Source organism: Coptis chinensis, chromosome 3 (genome assembly GCF_015680905.1).
Source record: "Coptis chinensis isolate HL-2020 chromosome 3, ASM1568090v1, whole genome shotgun sequence".
NCBI lineage: Eukaryota > Viridiplantae > Streptophyta > Magnoliopsida > Ranunculales > Ranunculaceae > Coptis > Coptis chinensis.
In genome coordinates this window covers 47,432,022-47,453,396 of record NC_141458.1, presented here as the reverse complement: position 1 = coordinate 47,453,396, position 21,375 = coordinate 47,432,022, and the positions used below count along the sequence as shown (strand labels likewise).

General features: G+C 37.0%; 1 protein-coding gene across 4 annotated transcripts; it reads left to right on the top strand.

The window, feature by feature from the left end:
• Window positions 1-3,714: 3,714 nt before the first annotated feature.
• Window positions 3,715-20,955, top strand: LOC147509832 (formin-like protein 18). 4 transcript variants are annotated; one of them, XR_015218612.1, is made up of 19 exons: window positions 3,717-4,126; window positions 4,264-4,964; window positions 8,243-8,464; window positions 8,555-10,059; window positions 10,174-10,306; window positions 10,556-10,627; window positions 10,897-10,995; window positions 11,191-11,232; window positions 11,828-11,908; window positions 12,034-12,084; window positions 12,176-12,257; window positions 12,425-12,519; window positions 14,459-14,530; window positions 14,621-14,737; window positions 18,351-18,419; window positions 18,528-18,594; window positions 19,812-19,934; window positions 20,028-20,247; window positions 20,382-20,955. XR_015218612.1 is itself a non-coding variant. In XM_086602021.1 (17 exons), exons 1-17 carry the CDS (start codon window positions 4,054-4,056, stop codon window positions 19,994-19,996), a joined length of 3,666 nt encoding a protein of 1,221 aa, XP_086458147.1. In that variant the 5' UTR covers window positions 3,718-4,053; the 3' UTR covers window positions 19,997-20,059. The 4 variants fall into 4 exon arrangements, 1 of the variants encoding a protein (XP_086458147.1); XM_086602021.1 differs by lacking the exon at window positions 20,382-20,955 and having other exon boundaries at window positions 3,718-4,126; window positions 19,812-20,059; XR_015218613.1 differs by lacking the exons at window positions 18,528-18,594; window positions 19,812-19,934; window positions 20,028-20,247; window positions 20,382-20,955 and having other exon boundaries at window positions 3,716-4,126; window positions 14,643-14,737; window positions 18,351-18,424.
• Window positions 20,956-21,375: the final 420 nt, after the last annotated feature.

Below are 21,375 nucleotides of genomic sequence, written 5' to 3'. Positions count from 1 at the left end.
CTTTCAACCTAGACTCCGATTTCGGCAAGTGAACTGCCAGAACGACCAAGGCGACGAGCTCTATGCAAAGACAGAAAGTTGTAAAAATGCCAACATCTCAGGCCGCCAATAGACACAACATGTGGACCCAATCTACGGGCCCACAAAAAGTGATGAGTCATCATGCATGGACAAGTGTCAAGTTATGAACACTTTTGGACATCTTGCAAAACAAGATAAGACAAGAAATTAAATGCATGACTAGACTTTTGATTAGAAAAGGTGTGACAAAATTTGGAGGATTTGTAAAGAAAAAAACAAAACTTGTAATAAAGGTGGGAATGCTTCATGTGAGAGAGGGGGATATATATTTTGGGATGTTGGAGAAAGGCATTCCATATTCATTCTTGCATTCCATATTTGTTGTTTACATTTCATGCATGGCATTTTCTCATTTTGGAAGCTTTTGTATTATGTTGGTACAAGAAGTCTTGAACTTCTAATCAAATCTATTTTCTCAAAGTTAAATTTCCAGTTCTTTCTTTGCTTCTTCTTACTTTTTCATTTCATACATGCAAGACATCAAATCCATCCAAGGATCATGAGCTAAAAACCCTCCCAAGGGGAGGGTTAATGATGCTCATGTGAGGATCAGGCTGCATTTTAGTAATCCATAATCACTACTTAGGAAAATAGGTTTTGATTATACATCCGGGTCTAAAAAATGACCGAAGTCCCGATCAAGTTTGAGTATCGATACTCCGTGTCGGGTCGTCGCGAGACCCAGTTAACACTAGGTCAAGTCTCGTGCGAGATCCTATGGTAACTATTAGCCCTCTAGTTTGCCCAGCTGGTGTATAATTCAACCAGGAGTTAAAGTGATATTCTAGAGATGGAATGTTAATTCAACTCATCATGCTAGTGAGATGAACTCAGAGATGAGTACATCTTACTAGGGATCGATACTCGATGCCGTTCGGGTTTGTTTATGAACTCAAGACGGATTAGAGATGTAGTGATAAGGTGCTCTAAAAGTTTGTAACTGATATTGCATGATTATGATTAACCATCTTCCTGTATCTCTCTCTCTATCTAGTTTACTAAGAAATTAATCTTCGTAGTAGTTCTACATAAACTTGCATTCCAAGTTTTAATTGAGAATATTTTTAGCAACATAAGAAATAACCTAAAATCCTACTCACTAATTCCCTTGAAGCTATAAATTCAGTTGTGAACTTTGCTTAGTCCTAAAGTTTGGACGATCCTTTACTCGATTTACCAACCCACGTAAGTAAGGTAACTTGACTAGTCGGACGTTTTACGGACTTTGGACTTAAAAGTAACAAACCTAAAAAGATTGATTATCAAGCAGGAATGTTGTCAGATCTATACAATCCCCTAAAGATAGATGAAGATTGTTATGTAAACTAGACCGGCCCGGCTCAACCATATAACGAAATATGTGGCTGCTTAGGGCCCCGCAACCCAAGGGGCCCCAATATATTTACTATTTTCTTTTTTCTTTTTTCTTTAGATAAAGTTTTTATAATGAAAACTACAAAAATACAATATCAAACCCTTCGTTTCCCTTGTCTCCTCCACGTTTCCTTCGCATTCTACGACAAAAAAACTCCTCACCTATCCATAACTAATCAAAGTTATTCACCTAATCACCTTTCAACAAATATAACATATTAAAAACTACAGTACAATCTTACTTCCATCATCTCTCCTTGTCTTTTTTTTTTTTTTTTTTTTTTTTTTTTTTTTCTATAATCCCTCATTCTTTCTATATTTTTTTTTATGTAGAATTCTTTTTCTTCAATTCTCTTTCTCTAGTCTCTATTTGCAATTCTCTATTAAATAAACAGAGAGCGAGTCTCAAGGGCAAATCGCCTAAAAAAGTAACTCTAGAGGACCTTTTTTTTAATAACTCACAAGGACCGGGTTGATGAAAGTTTAAGTTTACCCTTAATGCGAAATAACAACGACTCGGGTAATTGAAAGGTCAAGTATACCTCTGAAGAAAAAAAAAAAAAACATCCCAACCGAAACAACCCGGGGTATATTCATAGCTCATGACTATAAACATTGATTGTTCATAGTACAGTATGGACTATGAACAATCATTGTTCATAGCTCATAGCTATGAACACTCATTGTTTATAGCTATGAACAATGAGTGTTCACAGACCATACTGTACTATGAGCAATCACTGTTCATAATCCAATTGTGATATGAACAAAAAACATTGTTCATAGTCCAATTGTGGTATGAATAAAGAATATTCATAGATCATGACTATGAACATTGATTGTTCATAGTACAATATGGACTATGAACACTCATTGTTCACTGTTCATAGTTCAACAAAGTTTCAAAAAAAAAAAAAAAACAAAAGAAAAGCAAAACAAAATAGTGTGCTGAGTTTTTTATTTTTATTTTTCTGATTTCTCTTGGTAATTCTCTTATTTTTGGACTATAGACCTTCACTTTCAAGTGATTGTCAAAAGAAACAAGATAGCAAACCCAACAATAATAAATCTCGTGAAAATGAAAGAAAATGACAGAAAAGAGAAAGACAGAGAAGGAGTATGGTCGATCGGTTGGAGAAGAAAAGGGTTTTGGGTTTTCTTACTCTCGTAAGTTTGTTATATTTTACAAAGAAAAGGGTAAAAGTGGGATTTATAAAAAGAAAAAAGGTCCGACCAAATTAGTTTGTCCTTGAGGGTTATTAAATTGTATAAATTGGGTTCGTGGGTTATTTAAACGTGAAAATTGGATTTGTGAGTGATTATAAAAAAATCTTATCCTCTAGAGTTGTTTTGAAACTAAATTGGGCTTTGGGACCAATTTCTTGTTAAATAAATCTATTAAAATTTGTTAATTTGAGTCTTTTGAGAACACTATTCAAGCAAGAAAACGGAAAATATCGGGATCACTTTTTTTTTACACTACTAATTGTTATCTTCTAATTCAATATTTTGAACTTTGATTAGGCCCAAGTGTGAAACTGGAGTAGAAACTAGAAAGTCCCCTATTCCAACTTTGATTAGGGCATCACCAATGCAGGCCCTCATAATAGAGGGCCACATCAGCGTTTTGAAGATATGTATAGAGGAGAGAAGGGACATAGAGGACCCTTATATTTTGTGTCCTACAATGCTAACCTTTAAAATTAATTTTAAATCTTGTATTAACTTTCAATTCTTGTGAAATTGGCATGGTGGAAGTGTAGATAGCCCAAGATCCATAGATTCTGGGTTCGAGTCCCATTTGTAACATTTCATTGTGATTTATTTTTCTTTTTAAACAAAAAGTTTAAAAACAGACAACTTGTTCAGGTGGGGTTTCGAACCTGGGATATTTCCCAATATATGAGCAATTTTGACCAACTTTGCTGGTACCACTCAACTGAAATTATTATGACCCATTTTGGTGTTATTTCGCGAAACGGACCGGGACCTCTATAAATGTGATAGAAATAGAGATAGTTTTAAAGGATGGTAATTATAGGGGCCAATATAGAGGCTGCATTGGAAGCCCATTTATGTATTGTTCTCTTAAATTTGAAGATACAGGGCCATATCAAGGTCCCATTGGTGATGCCCTTAGGCCCCAATTGTGAATCTGGAGTCTCAAATCAGACGAAAAACCAAATCATCAAAAAAATCCAAAACACTATATATAAATAGTTTGTCAATATTCTAAAGGACCAAAAGTACCCCTCCCGAAAGAAGTGACTTGTGTCGGTTGTCCCAAACACACGTGTCGAATGAAGCAAGTATCGATCTGAGCTTTTGGAGGGAGACGGAGAGAACGAAACACTATGATTATCGTCATCATATCATATCATTATAAATTTCACCAAAAACGTAATAAAACAGTACACAAGAGATCTAAAACGAGACCCTTGCTCTGAAAGCAAACAAAAATAAAAACAAAAACAGAATCCATTTCTTGAAGCTCCCTCAACCTTACACTACTCTCTCTCTAAGTGTCTTCGCACGTGTGTGGAGAGACAAAACAATATTGGATCATTGTTAATAAATAAATTATTTTTTAAGTAGGAAATGGCTTTGTTTCGGAAATTCTTTTACCGGAAACCACCTGATGGACTTCTTGAAATTTCCGAGAGAGTTTACGGTATGTATCTCTGTTATTGATTTATGTGTGAATTTTGTTCTTGCTTAATATATTGGTAATTAAGTGTTACGTTGTAGAGCTACTAGGTCAATTTTCCATAATGGTGGTAATAATGTACGTGTATGTCCTTCTTTTAGTGTTTGATTGCTGCTTTTCTACGGACGTGTTGGAAGAAGATGACTATAAAGTATACATGGGAGGCATAGTAGGTCAGCTTCGGGACCACTTTCCTGACGCATCTTTCATGGTCTTTAACTTCCGCGAGGGGGAGAGGCAAAGTCAGATTTCCAGCATTTTGTCAGACTATGATATGACTGTAATGGACTACCCTCGGCACTATGAAGGTTGCCCACTGCTCACAATGGAGATGATCCATCATTTTCTAAGATCAAGTGAAAGTTGGCTCTCGTTAGGACAGCAGAATGTGCTGTTAATGCACTGTGAACGTGGTGGATGGCCAGCCCTTGCTTTCATGCTGGCTAGCCTCCTGATATATAGAAAGCAATACACTGGGGAGCAGAAAACATTGGACATGATTTACAAGCAAGCACCTCGTGAGCTTCTGCAGTTACTGTCTTCAATGAATCCTCTGCCTTCACAACTCAGGTACCTGCACTATGTTTCAAGAAGGAATGTGGGATCGGAATGGCCTCCTTTGGACAGGGCTCTTACTTTGGATTGCATCATTCTTAGAATTCTTCCTAACTTTGACGGGGAGGGAGGCTTCAGACCCATATTTCACATATATGGGCAAGATCCGTTTATTGCTAGTGATCGAACTCCCAAAGTTCTATTCTCGACGCCGAAGAAGAGCAAAACTGTTCGTCATTACAAGCAGGTGAGTCTAATTACTGTTTCTTTCCACTGTTTTTCGTATGCTTGTGTTTTCCCATTATTTTTATAGATGACGTTGTGATTGCTTTTGCTTGATATCCTAAATTCTCATGCATTCATTATTCTGGTATAATAGTCTCCCTTATTCACCACTCTTAAAATTCAGGAGCATCCAACACAAAACCAATTGTCGAGTGGAACTTATATTCTGTTATACATGGCTTTCAATGTCCCATGTGGGACTAAACTAAACATCTCAACACCTAACAAGGCTTATCAGGGTAAGAATCCAGCCATATGTAAATCCAGGGTGGGAGTTTTTTTACTTAGTTTGTACTGCTCATATTACCCTTAATAGTGTTTGAAACTGCAATTTGCACGGGTTCTTTCTAACAAAATAATTTGAAAGTAATGGCTGCGGGCTTGTCTCTCATTGAAAAGTAAATAGTGGAATCGAAAATTTAGAATAGGAACAAATGTAGCGAGACAACTATAGTCATAAAAGAACAACAAACAAACTTCAGCATAGATAAAATGTGGAAGGGAATTGCGTATACATCTATACTTATTTGTATTGGTAAAAGTCGTTGTTGAAATCATGAGATACATAAAATAATGATTTAGGAGGGGAAAATATTGGGAGAGAACAAGAACCAGTGGCGGGGCCAGAAATTTGAGTGAGGGTGAGCCAGTTAGACAGCCAACAAAAAAAAAACTATTTTCTTACCTAATAATTCAAACCCGATCACAAAACATGTATATTTTGAACATCAAAAAATCATATAAAACGATTGCAATAAATGTATTAAAAAAAATCCAATCTAAAAAAGTACCGACTTGTTCCTAGTTGTCCTCAGTGGCTTATTTTTGTTATCCTTGTTCATCTTCTAGAACTGTTGCAAGATCAACTCGGTATCAATGCTTTGAGGAGGATCCTACTTCAGCACTAGCAACATTATTTGTGTTACTAGTTGGTTGAGCGGGCAACGAGTTTCATTTGGTCAAATATTTTAACATAACTATTTAAACAATTAAAATAAACCACTAATCAATTACACGTCTTATAAACCAATAAGAAAGTTACTAAGTATTTCTCAAGCACTTAAAAACAATAGCAATCTGTACTTATCAAAGCTAAAGAGCAATACATTATCATTTATCAAATACATTCATTAAATTAAGCAAAAAGTGGATCCCTTGTATTCATTCCTCTAATAATTTAATACACGGTCCAATAACATGGTTCTTAGTTGTTTCGCAAAAGTAAATATAAGACTAAACTCGCAGTCCAAGTAAGCAATTGATCTCGAATTCTCAATCCAATTTTCTATTTCCAAAATTAAATTTCAAGAAAAAATACAAAAAAGAAAAACGGGGGGTTATTGGCTCAAACCTGTAAGAACAAGAAGAGCAGAAATTGATGGTGATAGTACTTCCAAGTGAGTGGGGACAAATTGTTGTTGTGTTGGTGGGTGGGTCAGTGGGAGTGGAGCAAAACGTATTGTGAAGGATTGCGTAGAACACAATAAGAGAGAAGGAAAAGGGTAGTATGAGTACGTGTCCTGTTTGTTTGGGTTTCCTTTTTATGTTTTTGGTACTACGTGTGCGCTTCTTGTTTGTTGTTTGTTTGTGATTTTTTCTTAGGTTTGACCGTTTGAGTGATGTTAAGTGATAAGACTGATAAGAGTACCGACTCATAACTATATAATTTTTTTTAAAGAAAGTTGAGGGTATGCCCGGGTGTAGCCTGGGACCCCCTTGGCTCCGCCACTGACAAGAACGAGATTTCATTATCATAATGCATTGTTTTCTCTCATACGAGAGTTACAACCATAGCTAGACTTAAATACCTAAAGTAAACCCTAATAGTTGGCTATTACAATAATACCCTCATATTCTCTAACAGTCGTTACTCAACATTTGAAAGTTACAAATTGTCAACTCATGGAGTCATGGGCCATATTAGAGAAATACTAGATGGCCTCCAGCACTCAGGCCTCCAATTATGTGTTAGGTTCAAGTGTGGTGTTACTTGAACCTAACACATTGACAAACATACTTAGGATTTTGGGTGATGTGGAGTGTGGACTGAATAGGCCCTTTGGGCCAAATACGATAGCATTCTTTGATATTGTCTTAAACTTTAGGAGCATTCAACTTAAAAGCAATTGGTGGTGAGTGGAGAGGCCCTGAAACTTATATACAGTTATGCAAGGGTTTCAATACCCCTCTACACTAAACATTGCAACAATTACTATGTTTGTCAAAATTATATTATCGTGGTTGTCTCATCTTGTTTGAGTTAAGAAACCATCGTCATTGCTTGGTTGGAAAAAGGAGATTTCATTTTGATTATGATGTTTCGTGATGTACATAGTTGATAGTTCACAACTTCACAAACTTTGAGAAAATTGTCTGCTATGTGAAAATGCTGTTACAGTTGGATGGTTCCATAGTCGACATTCCCTAATTCGTAGAAACAACCCCCCCCCGAGTCACAGCCTGATCCTTCGCTCTAATTCGATTTTCTGGGAAGAGATACTTTTCCATCAACGTTTATTAGTGTATTTCATAATTTAAAGAAGGTTTCTTTGTCTTTAGAATTGTCACCTACAAATACTGGGAAAGAGAAGTGCTAGGAAGGCTTATGTGAACCAACAGAAATGGGAAACATTTAATGTTTTATGCACTTCTTGTCAGAAATAGTTTTGAATGGTCAATGCATGTTTTGTTATTCTGCGTTCGACTGCACTGTGTTTTGGATCTGTGATAACAATTGATTTGAATTTTTGAGGTTAAGGAAAGGTTATTCTCGATGAGTGATATGCACAGATATATGTACTATGTGATATATTTTCAGGGTGTTTTAAAGTTTGTGTTTGCCCCTTGCTAGAGCGGCATATTAATATTCATCTTAGATTCCAACAACTGAGGTTTGGAGTTGGTGTAAAGGATTAATTGACAAGGTCACCAGTTGGTCCTGGTAAGTCGTAGGTTTGAGTCTGCAGCTCATTGGTGCCGGTGAGAGGTGTATCATTGAAGTTGCATCCCTGGGGGTGTTTTTAGGTGTGTGGCTGCCTCTTGTTACTCCTTCACCCCTTTGGTAGACATGGATGTGTCTTGCCAACTGCTTGGGGTTTTACTGTAAATTCAATTATGGAATAAAAAATATTGATTTAGTGTCCAATATAATCAGGCAAAATTATCGCTCTTCAATTTTTTTTTATGCATCTAAATGTATTTTATTCTTGTTTGATTTTCAGATTTACCATTTCATTGCAGGCGGATTGTGAATTAGTAAAGATTGACATCCATTGCCATATTCAAGGTGACGTTGTGGTTGAGTGCATTAGTTTGGATGAAGATCGGGAACGTGAGGTGATGATGTTTCGGGTCATGTTCAACACCGCTTTCATTAGATCAAATATATTGATGCTTAATCGTGATGAAATTGATATCCTATGGGATGCTAAAGATCGGTTTCCTAAGGACTTCAGAGCAGAGGTACATTTCTCTTTCTTATTCTTGAGTGGTCCTCAATCTCGTTAGTACTTCTTTTATTGAAAGAAACTTATGTTGTATTTCTGGGTGAAGGTTTTGTTTTCAGACATGGATGCTGCTGATTCTCTGATTACCATGGAGTTGCCTACCGGTGAGGAAAAAGAAGGCCTTCCTGTAGAAGCATTTGCAAAGGTTCAGGAAATCTTTAACAATGTGGATTGGTTAGATCCAAAGGCAGATGTTGCATTAAATGTGCTCCAGCAAATAAATACGTCAAACATTCTTCAAGAAAAGTTGGATCCTACATCATTTGTCCACAATGTAGAAACTAACATTTTGTTGAAGGAGGTGATCTCTGATAAGCTTCAGGAGACACTAAAGCCTGCTATGGAAAGTATCACCAAGAGTTCTACAACCATGGCTCCGGATAAAGAATCTATAACTCAAGTCAAACCATCTCTAGAGTCAGATTTGACCAAAGGGAAGGTTCAATCCCAAGAATTGCAACTTGCACTTCAGCGATCCACTCAATCTAAGATCATAACGCAACGCATGCCTCAGTCTTCTCTGTCTAGTCCAGGTTCATACAGTAACTCTTTGCAAGGGTCGCCCTTACCTATGTCCAGATATCATAGTGCACCCTCCGCTCTGGGAATTACAGCTCTTTTGCATGACCATTCATATGGAAGTACAGAAATCACGGATCCAGTTAAAGCATCTTCACCTCCCCTTTCTACATCATCTTCTTCAGTCTCTGGCTTGCCTACCCCAGTAAGCACTTATATTGTTCCGAAATCATCTCCACCTCCTCCACCACCGCCCCCACCACAACCACCTTGCATACCAAAAGCTAAGGTGCAGTCGTCTTTAATGTCTCCTACCACAACTACTGCTGCAGTACCTCTTCCTCCACCGTTTCCTCAGATGTTAGCTTCAGTACCAGCTAGAAATCAGTCTTCAGTTCCTCCTCCCCCACCTCCACCTGTACCTCCTGTTTCAGGGGCCACCATAAAAAGTTCCCCGCGGACCAATCAGATGTCTTCCTTTTCTCCTCCCCCACCTCCGCCTGCACCCCTTGTCTCATGTACCAGTACCAAAACTTCTCAACCTCCCCCACCCCCTCCTCCTTCAGTGCCTATTACCTCTTCAGCAGCCCCTTTGCCCCCTCGACCACCATCTGCACCTTTGAAGACTGCAGCTGGACCTCCTCCCCCTCCACCTCCTTCATATCCAGGATCTTCTTTTGGTTCTGCTCTCCCTACTTCAGCTCCACCTCCGCCACCTCCACCCAGTTTGGCATCTACGCATGCTAAGCACCCAACATCTTCACAAGTTCCGCCTGTGCCCCCTCCTACTCCGTTTGCCAAAGGGGCTATTAATACTGGTGGTGGCTCTCCAAAGTTCACTTCAGCTCCACCGACTCCTGCACCTCCTATTCTTGCCAAAGGACGGGGCCTGATACGTAATGCAAGTACAAAAAATCAGCAATCAGCTCAATCCAAAAAGAGTTCCTTGAAACCTTTGCATTGGTTAAAGTTAACTCGAGCTATGCAGGGAAGCCTGTGGGCCGAGACACAAAAATCCGACGAAACTTCCAAGTACCTGATCTTAACCTTTGTTATTTCATTGCATTTAGCTAAAATACTCTTTTGCGTAAACCTATCATTCATTTTCTTCGGGATTCATATCTCTCTCTTTTCTGCCTATACTAGGGCTCCAGATTTTGACATGTCCGAACTTGAAAGTCTTTTCTCAGCAGCAGTTCCAAATTCTGATCGTGGAAATTCAGGAGAGAAATCAAGCCGTCGTGCCTCGGTTGGGGGTAAATCTGAAAAAATTCAACTGGTAATTAATTTAGTTCTGTGGTGCCAATCTTTACCATATTTTATTATTTTTTTCAAATTTATCCATTTGGTTATTTTTCATTTTTTGCAACGTGCTGTCTTAGTAAGTTGTACTCTTATGTGTTATTTCTATCTGGGCCCTTTGCAGTTTCATTCTCTTTCCTGTTTTCTTCTATGTCAAGGATTCCATATGTAATTGTGATAAGATTTTATGTCTTTGAACTTAATAATTTTTTCCTGATTCCTGCAGATTGATCTGAGAAGGGCAAAGAACTGTGAAATCATGCTTACCAAGGTTAAGATACCTTTGCCTGATTTGATGGTAAGCTGATAACTGTTATCAGTTTGAAGGTACAAACATAATTGTGGCTGAAGCATAAAAATTCATGGAGTTCAGATGAAATTGATTAATGACCAGGTTCAGAAGTATTCGCATGTCAATATTAATTTATCGAGGACTTTATCTTATAACTTATACTCTCTTACTACCTGCAAATTTTAAGTTGATGTTTTTGTGCATTTTGAAATGGTTACGCGAGTTGAATTTAATTTTCCTTCTGATTCTCAATCGGTCTGGGTTTTCTTCTTTAGAGTTCAGTGCTTGCCTTGGATGATTCAGCATTAGATATTGATCAGGTGGATAATCTCATAAAATTTAGTCCAACCAAAGAGGAAATGGAACTACTTAAGGTTAGAGAGATGATTTATAGATTTTCTTTTACAACTGCTGTTTCTGTTCCTCCCTCCCTCTTTCTATCTCTCTCTTAACTCTTATATTTATCTGATCTTTCGATGATAGGTTGTGTTTTGGCAATGAATATACGTTCTTGTGAAATATAAGTTACTTTAGGACGTTTCTTATCTCAAAAATATGTTCATGTACAGGGATATAGTGGAAACAAGGAAAACCTGGGGAAGTGCGAACAGGTTAGTGGATTTGTTTCTTTTCTTGTATTTGAATATTAGGGATGTGAGGGTGACAATATTAGAGATGAGCATCCAACTTAAAACCAATAGGTGATAAGTGGAGAGGCCCCAAGACTTTACTTTTATGCGTGGCTTAACATATCCCATGTGGGACTAAACATCTCAACACACCCTCACGTGTGACATTACTTGAGCCTAACACGTGGACAAACATACTTGGGTTACGTGGAGTAAACAACTAGGCCCTTTGGGCCAAACACAATAGCTCGCTCTGATATCATATCCAACGTAAAACCAATTGGTGATAAGTGGAGTGGCCCAAGACTTTATTTGAACGCGTGGCTTAACATATCCCATGTGGGACTAAACATCTCAACACACAAATTAGGAACATGTGTAGGTTGTCCATGGAACAAGGCATGGACACATAATTAAGTGATGTTTGTGCATGTTCTGTTGTGTCGTCATTTGATGCGAACTCCGAATGATTATTTTAGTGTGATCCCGTGGTAAATGTTTATTCTATGTTGTTTCTAGAAAACATTATTTGGGGGATTGGTTGCTGATTGGCATGCTTTATGAATTTGTCTGTCAGTTCTTTTTAGAGTTGATGAAAGTACCACGCTCGGAATCAAAGCTCAGAGTTTTCTCCTTTAAGATACAGTTTTGTTCGCAGGTCAGTGAGCGATGCGTACAGAATAACATCTGAATTACGATTGACAATGAAGTCTTATTAATTAACCAACCTATGTATGTTCCTATAACATGAAATTGTTGAATCTGGCATTTGTTCTATTCCAGGTTTCTGAATTGAGAAGTAATTTGAACATCGTAAATTCAGCATCGGAGGAGGCACGTGTAGTCTTTTACATGATTATCTTCAAGTAATTTACACTTCTTGTTATATGTCTGAACACTTACTATTGGAGTATGTGTTTATCAGATCAGGAACTCTGCCAAATTGAAAAGAATCATGCAGACAATTCTCTCACTTGGAAATGCGTTAAACCAGGGAACCGCAAGAGGTGAGTTGAATATGTTTGAATGGTATCTGGTTATGTTACACATATTAATGTTATTGTGTATTTTATTCTGCTTTTCTAATACTTTCAGCAAATTGAAAAAAATTAAAAGGTTGTGTAAATTTTGTTGCCCCTTTCTTTATAAAATGTGAATCATCCTATACCTGTAGGTTCTGCGATTGGATTCAGATTGGACAGCCTACTTAAACTTACTGATACACGTGCAAGGAACAACAAGATGACTCTCATGCATTATCTCTGTAAGGTACAATTGCACTTTAATTTTAGTGTTACGTCCTTATGTAGTATTCCTGTATAAAGATGCCTCCCTTGATCCCGATCCAGAGTATTCTCCTACTCTTTTATTAAACAAATTACCCTTTTATTGAGTTCGTCATCCAAAGATATTCTATGCGAAATGGAAAGTAGTATTGCTATCTTAAGTATGTAATCCAAGCTGTAATACACAGAGTTTGTATATTTACAGCTTGAGGGGGAGTGTTAAGATATATTTTAGTGTTAGGAAAGATCTTACATTGTATCCCACATATTCTATAAATGTGGGTAGGGTATTATTTACTTTCTATTTTGTAGATTGGGTATCTTGCACCCAAGGATGTAGTATCTACAAATAGATGTATAGTAGAGAGATGACATAACGCTCTACAACTCTTACATCCTAATTAAGATTAGTATTCCGTTGTATACTTCATCACCATTTCTTACTGGTTTAGTTATCTTTAATGCCGTCTCTACTCTCCTAGCATCACCATTTAGACTGTAATTTCAATTTTCTTCTAAAGTCTTAGATATTAATTTTGTTCATCGAGTATATTAAGAGTCGAACTGAATTCAAATATTGGAATGTCGTGATCTTTAATTAAACCCAACTCCGTGAAGATGTAAGTTAGTCAGTTAGTCCTACTTCCTCACTTGGAATAGAGTTGTAAAACACAAGGAAGATAATTTTATTAATGCAAGAGGACTACACTGGCCCAGTGAATGGGGTTAAATAGAAATAAAGTGATACATAGATATTATCATATCTAAATCCTTGATCTGTGCTAATCAGAGTGGCCATATTCTTAAACTCTAGGTACTTCTATAGGGACTATGTTAATTCAACACAAATGATTGCTTTACGATCAATTCACACACAAATCAATCATAGAAAATATAAAAAAATCGGTTGTGTGTGTGTGTGGTGGGGGGGGAGGTATCTTCCAACTGGCGTATGATGTGAGGGAAAAAATGAAATTTCCTGCGAGGAAAACAGCTTTCATAGCAATTTCATGGTGTAAATTTGTTTTCTTGGTAATAGAAATATGTAGGAAAACAGAATTTTTTATAACAAGAACTGTTTGGCTACTCATCTGGTCAAACTCATTCTTGTTGATGTCCCCAAACCATGCCATGAATAAATACTATTTATGCTTATATAGATATGCATCAACCATGCAATTTCATATCTAAATCATGTCATGAAGGAAATTTTAATAAGGTTGACTTGAAAGTTGCTCAACCAAACAATCCCTGTGTGGCCACCTGCTTCAGCACCACAGAGATCAAGGATTCCTTTTCGGTGTTCACCTATGTATACTGTCTCCCTTCTTAGGTCCCATATTAATGGGCGTTGCAGATTCCTGGGTTTTGTATGTGATTAGAATGCTATAGTGATGTGATGACATCTTTGTATGGCTGTTGATATGATAGTAATAGTAGTGATTTTTATTTATTTATGTATTTTTGATAAATTAGCATCTTATTCATAAAGTAGTGATTCTTAGTCTCTTGCTAAGAGGTACCTACTCATGTAAGTTTGTAACATCATCTTCTAAAGGAAATATAAGAAAATATTTTGAGTCTTAATTCAAAGATTCTAGGTCACATATCAAGAGTTATAAAATTATGAGATCCTTTCTTTCACCGACATACATATGTATAGGGAAGGGATCCGTCAACCCCCTTACATATATGTGGACCATGGAAGCGTTACTCCATGTTTTACTTTCTTTCTCCTTCCTGTTTGTTTGTGTAATCTAAGTTGCATCTAGTGCAAACAATAGATGGGCATCTAACTGCTTCATCATATCTCCTTTAAAGTATTGTTTAATGCTTGCAAGTGTTCTATTATTTATCTCTACAGAAAGAGTTAGTCTGGCTGATGTTTGTTCTTTGTACCTCCCCTGATTGTTATACTTTAGGTTCTAGCTGATAAGCTACCAGAACTATTAGATTTTCAGAAAGACCTCGTCAGCTTGGAGGCTGCAACAAAGGTACGGAAGAATTTTAGTCAGGTTTGAAATCACAGTTGATTTGTGGACAATAAACCTGATGTTTGGTTTCGTAATCTGACTGATCTGTAGATACAACTTAAATACTTGGCAGAAGAGATGCAAGCTATCAGTAAGGGATTAGAGAAAGTGGAACAGGAACTGACAACGTCTGAAAATGATGGTCCTGTATCACAGATGTTTCGCAAGGTTAGATACTTACAATATGTCATACTTGTGGATGCTTTAATCATTTACAATGTCATACTTACGATATGTCCGAGAATGATGGCCTGTAAGCTCCTTATCTAATTATATGTCATGGTTGTGAATAACGTTTTTTATATTTCATTTCTGTGCAAAAGATGATAATATTTTCTTCCCATGATTGCTATACATTAATTTTACGAGTAGATTGACCTATTTTTTAGGGGGTGGGGGTGGGAGGGGAGGGAGAGGTTTTCTAGGGACATGTATAACAAAAATAGATAAACAAACTTATGATCGTTAGGGCATTTCTAAGTTTTAGATTAGGCTAATTTTTTGTGAATATGATCTCCTAACCATTTTAAACATTCATAGAATATTATCAATTACCGTGAAACACTGAAAACGAACGGTCCAGAACTCTTAATCTGTTGGCTATATTTCATCGGGATATAAGTTTCTTATTTGATCTTTTTTTGTGAAAATGTTTATTGTGGTTGGGAGATCATATCTCAAAAGTTTAACCAATCCTGAAACTTATAAATTCAACACGGGAAGATGACCTCTGAAGCTTGTCTTAGGACATGAAGCGTGCCTTTACCGTTATTTTTCACATCTTTCGATATTCATTGAGTTAGCAATGCCAAATGGTTATAGTCCTACTTGCTAGTTTCGGCTCACTTTCTAACAGCGCCAAATGGTTAGCACACCATCTTCCCGATGCCTGATGCTATTGTATGGAGACTGGAAGGAAAAGAACTTGAGGATCTTTGGAAAACGGAAAACGAGTTGCATAATGTGAGACCAAACAGATTCGAAGAATGTAATCTCTTTCCTAACAAAGAAATTGCAGCAACCATGGCAAGCAGAGAAGATGATCCGAAGCATTGGAAGGATGAAGACAGAGTTTGAGGTTTTTAGTATTATCCATGTCTTTCGTGAAGCTAACAAACTAGCTGATGCTTTAGCTAGTAATATACCGACCGTTAGCTACATAGAGTTAGTCCCTAGCTCATTTTCAGAAGATGTAAAGAAAATTATTTTTGATGATGCAAGTGGCAAACAATGTGGGAGAATGTAACAAGCTATGATATTATTTTATTTAATGAAAAGGGGTAGGGGACCTCTATAAAAACCTCGCTTTCCAACCAAAAAAAAAAAATGTGAGACCAAATTTCGGGGTTTGTTCACAAATATTTGGTTGTTTATTGGAGGGGAGGGTATTGATGAACAAGATGGAGATGGTGGTTGTGATTGTGATTGTTAGAGCTTGACCATGGTGGTGGCTGCCTATGTATATTGTATTTAGTAACCAAGATACGGTTCATGAGTGAAGCAAGTGTTCCTTTTACATATCCATCTGGAGTTTTATCCCATGTTGCATGGATACTACGTTGTCATCCCATGGCTAGGGTGAGAGTCCACCCATTGTCAAAGATCTTTGGGATCTTCTAGATTGTGGGTTATGCTTACATATGCCCCTTTGGGCCTTATTTGGTGTGTGTGGGTCGCTCCCGAATTGTTCGGCTTCCGGTTTAGTTCCAAAGGAGGTCTGGCTCATTACCAAGTGGTCCAACTGCTTCTCTTCTTCCTTTCAGTTCCGGATCATATAGAATTATGCACACACTTAAGTTGGTGAGGAAAGCCATGGAGTTTCTCTTTGATTGGGCATCTGCTTCTCCGTCGTTTTGGTTGGAAAGTTTTGTCATCTACTGAGATGAAAAAGTCCACACAAGTTTAAAGCCCTGCCTAATAATAAATAAGTCCCTGGGAAGCTCCACTCACTGCCAATCGGTTTTGAGTTGGACGCTCCAAAGGTTAAAATGTGTGCTCCACGTCACCCACTATACTCAAATTCCACGTGTTAGGCTTGAGTCATGCCACAAGTGAGGGGGCATGTTGAGATTAATAGTTCCACATCGGGAGTGTAAAGCATGTGTTTAGGTATATAAGTTCCTCGGGATCTACCACATCGGGAGTGTAAAGCCTTGTGTGATATAATTTAAGTTCCTCGGGTTCTCCTCTAGTAGGTTTGAGTTGGATGCTCCAAAGTTTAAGAACTATATTTGCAATTCGGGATGAGCTTGGAAGATGAGAGGTTGTTACCATTTGGGGAGCTTGAGTGTGGTGATGGGGTCAACTAGCTACAATATTTATGATGGTATAAAGTCAATGGGGAAAAAACTACGTGCTTTAAACCTGCGATGGCACATTAAATGCTAACTGTACATATAAGTAAACTATTGGTGATCTATATCTATGCCACTCATGACAGATGACATGCCTTGGACACTTTCAAGGTGCCTCTGTAGCCTATCTACAAGGCACTGACAGTAATTATCTGTTTTTTGGACTTTGCATTCATAACCATTCCATTTGAAGTTGAGAGAATTTACTAAAAACCTGGCTGCATATCAAATGTTGTCATGTTGAATTTTAAAAACAAAAAAGCACAACATTTTTTTTTTCCGTACGTATTTGCATACCATGTCATTGACATCCTAACCCAACATCAAATACTAATGTAGGCATTTGTGATACAAATAATATTTCATTTGAAAGCTACTGCTTAGCAATTCAATTACTTGACTTGAGCATTGTTTTCCCTCTAAAGCTTTCATATTTCGTTGTATAACGTTTTTAGTAATGTTATTATTTGTATATTTCGAATTTGGTATTCATTGCTGCCTCATCTAGAAGCCTCTTTGAGATGTTTCAATTACGGGAAAAATTTATAGGACACAGTTAACAATTTGAAGTTCAGAAAGTAAAAACAAAATTTCTGTATGGTGTACGCATCTCTCTTATGTGATTTAGTGTGAAAACAAATGCCATATTCAGGGTCAATGGTCTCAATTTATTTGATAAAATTCTCACTGCCGGGATATTGTAAGCAACAATACATATAGGCGGTTAAGAATTTTAGAAAATTGAAAATTGAGTCTAACCAGGATTGAACCTATGTGTCAAAGGTGCCCAAATGCATTGTCGAGGCGGTCTATGGCAACAAGTTTTAATGGCAAAAGTTGAAGGGCCTTGCCGAGGAGGTACTTGGAAAACCTAGCACCTCGCGCCCGACAAGATACGATTGGGCATGGGCATAAATAGACGTATCAAAGAAAACCACCTTGTAGTTCCAGTATGCTATAAATTGTCTGCGGCAATGTGAAAATGATAGCCACAGAATAGCATTTCTGAAGGTGGATCTAAAAGTCTGAACAAGGAAAACAGAAGGATCTGATTAGAAGAAGGGAGAAGATGGAAGGTCACCATGGCTACAAGAAATCATAAAAAGGCTTTCTTTTAGATGCAGTCCTTGATACATTTGACACTTGACACAATGGATGGATGGAACTGAATTGTTTTTTGAATTTTTGTGTCTCCTGCAAACAAGGTGAATGTCAACTCTAAAAAACATGACTTTGGGAGGCATACAACATGTAGAGAGAGTATACATTAAGAGTAGAACTGACATACAAATCCGAAAATATGGTACTGCCGTTCAATAATATGTCATCAATAGAATCAGTTTAATATTTCTAATTTCAATTTATAGAAATTTAGGAATTTGTACAACTTCTTTTCACTTCTCTAACCAATACAATCTGCTGCTTAGACTTTGAAGGAGTTTCTTGCTGTTGCGGAGGGTGAAGTAAGATCATTGGCCTCGCTGTACTCAGGGGTGGTATGTCTTAAATGCACATTCACAAAGTGTACTGATTTACTCATATTTTGTGTATGCTCACAAAGGTAGGTTATACGTGAAATCATCTGAAGTTTAAATCTTTTACAGGGCAGAAATGCAGATGCATTGGCCCATTATTTTGGAGAAGATCCTGCTCGATGCCCATTTGAGCAAGGTATTCACAATATGCTATTTCATCTGGTGATCATTTACTTTTGTTTGATGAATATCTAAGTCATACAGATGTAGATGTATATGCAAATCCCTTTTTCTGTTACATCATTTACATTATCAGTTTCCTATGATTTTAGTTACGCAGATTTTCCCTTCAATTTTGTTGGCATGCATTGTTTTTTCATTGTTTGAGCCTCGAGGTTGCAATTTCTATTCTCTATAAGCCATCCATTGTGTGTGGTTGAAATTAAAAAAAAAAAAACTTGAGTAATGATTCTAGTATTCAGTGTCGCCTTCTTATCTGACAATGGCTACCAAGTCAAATACTACACTTGAAAAATGGATAGAATCAACTCCATTTATTTCTATAGTCCTTTTTTTATAATTATGGTGCATTGTTGACTTATCTTTATCTTCTTAAAAGTCGTATAAAATAAAAAAAGCTCTAGCAGCTGTGATTTGTTTATGGTTTATGTTGTTATAAGAAATTTGATTAGTTTTTTGTCCCCCAAGACTCTGGCCAAGGGTTAAAACAAACAAAAAGAAAATAAATATCTATCCAGCGTTTGTTGTTGAGGTATAAAATTTGTATACTTAGATACAGATTGGCATTTTTATGTGTGTGTCTTTGTGTTTTCACTGTCAATGTTGTTTAGACATTGTGATGTAGCTTAGTTTTTCAGGATTTGAACATCAAACCCTAATCAGAGAAGAAATTTTTTATGAAAAACTTCTCAATTCTTCATGACTTGGCAACTATCTTTCTCCTAATACAAGCTGCTTACTTAACTGCCCATCTTGTCAGTAAAACCGACAGGCTTGTTTTCATCTTCTTTTGCATAATCAAGCCCGAAAATCTTTGTGCCGTGAAGAATCCTCAAAACTCTTTTAGCAGTTCTCAAACGATGCTTCCTTAAATCATCGTGGACCTGGAAAGAAGGCTATCCAAAATAGACAATGTCAGGCCTTGTGTTGGCTAAATAAATCAATGACCCAACCAAATTAGCCTTTGGTGCACCATCATTTAATTGAAAAATAGATTCATTTAATGCCAGAGGTGTAGAAATTGGTTTGCAATCAGTTCTTTCCATTTATAGATTTATTCACTTATTGTCCAAGTGCTGACATAATGCTACTTTGTGGTACATCGGTATATCCAAATACATATCTCTGGTGTGATTGTAATTCTGCCTACTTTGTCCTGAATAAACAATGCAGTTGTTTCTACTCTTCGTAATTTTGTGAGAATGTTTGTGCGGGCCCATGAGGAGAACTGCAAGCAGCTTGAGCTTGAGAAGAAGAGAGCACAGAAGGAAGCAGAAAATGAGAAGACAAAAAATGGTACTCCTCCTAAAGAGTCTGAATTGACACTGACAATTCTGCAGGATAGCAACAAAGACTGACCCGGTATGTTTCGGCACAAATGTTACATAGATCAATATGGGATATACCCTTTTCAGAAGAAAGAAGAGAACAAGAAGAGGAATACAAATTCATTCTCTTTAATCATATATATAAAATCCAAATCTAACCCTGCAAGGAAGAAATCCTGCCAAATCCAGTAGAAAATGTGCATCATATGGAGAAGAAATCAGTTCTCAAGGGCATCCAGAGGAGGACGTGCTATTATAAGTCAAATCTGTAGCTTTAGGAGGTAATCTTCATTTCTTTCCTTTATATCCATTTCTTGTTACTCTCCAAATTTCCTTCTTTTGAATTTAATTTTTATTGTTGGGGTATAATTTTCTTTGGGCCATAGTTTGATCAATTTCACGTTTCGTGAAACAGAGAAAGGTGGCATGCTGCATCTAGTGTAATGGCTGTAAAATAGTCAGTTGCTGGAGATTTAGGTGTTGTAAAAATAGTTTTCCCCCCTTTATTCTCTTGTCTCGTGATTTGCTCATTCTTTCTCCCAGTTTTCTTGTATACTACTCTCCCTTGTATATTTCATTTTTTTGGACTGTAGGGATGTGTTCTCTCTTTATTAGCCAATTATCAAACTGACATCTTACTTTACTGTGTGTGTGTGTGTGTGTGTGTGTGTGGGGTCGGTTCTGCAAGATTTAGTACGTTGGCTCCTTTCCTTTTTCCCAAACTCAAGTTGGTCCTGTTACTATTCACGATTAATGGCTTTTTGCTGTCGGAAGCAGCTTAGCATCAAGCAAGTCTTGGAGTTCTATTATTATTCAACGACGAATTTGATGCTGCAACAAAGTTTTTGGAACGAATGGTGAAGTTTGGTTCGCAAGCAAAATGTTATTCTGCAAATGTTCTTCTGAATTGTAATTTAACGGTAACATTCTAGCTTGCTCAGTTGTAATTTAACGGTAACAAAATAACCCAAATTAATTATTTTGTGCAATATGTTTGTTGCTGAACCATGTGTTATTACTTGACTTTGGATTGGTTAAAAACTTGAAGATGAGGAGTTAGTTTTTTTTTTTTTGGTTTTTTTTTTGAAAAAGTTATAGGGTTAAGACAGACCCCATTGGTTTTTATTGCATAGGGGGTAAACCTTACAAACCTCCCTAAGAGTTAGATTTTTAAAAGGAGGCACACAAAGACTCGACAGACTATAAGCCTAACATACCTAAGATCACTAGACATACTACAATCGTACACTAAGAAAGTAGAGTTAGGAATCCTACTTCCTAGTTATGATATCCTTAACAATTTTAGGTATGTTTATACCTAAGAACTCAGCAAGAGAAAAAGCTGAGTTCTTTTATTTATCTTTTGGTATTAAAAAGGAATCCAAGAGAAAAAGGTCAAACGGATAAGC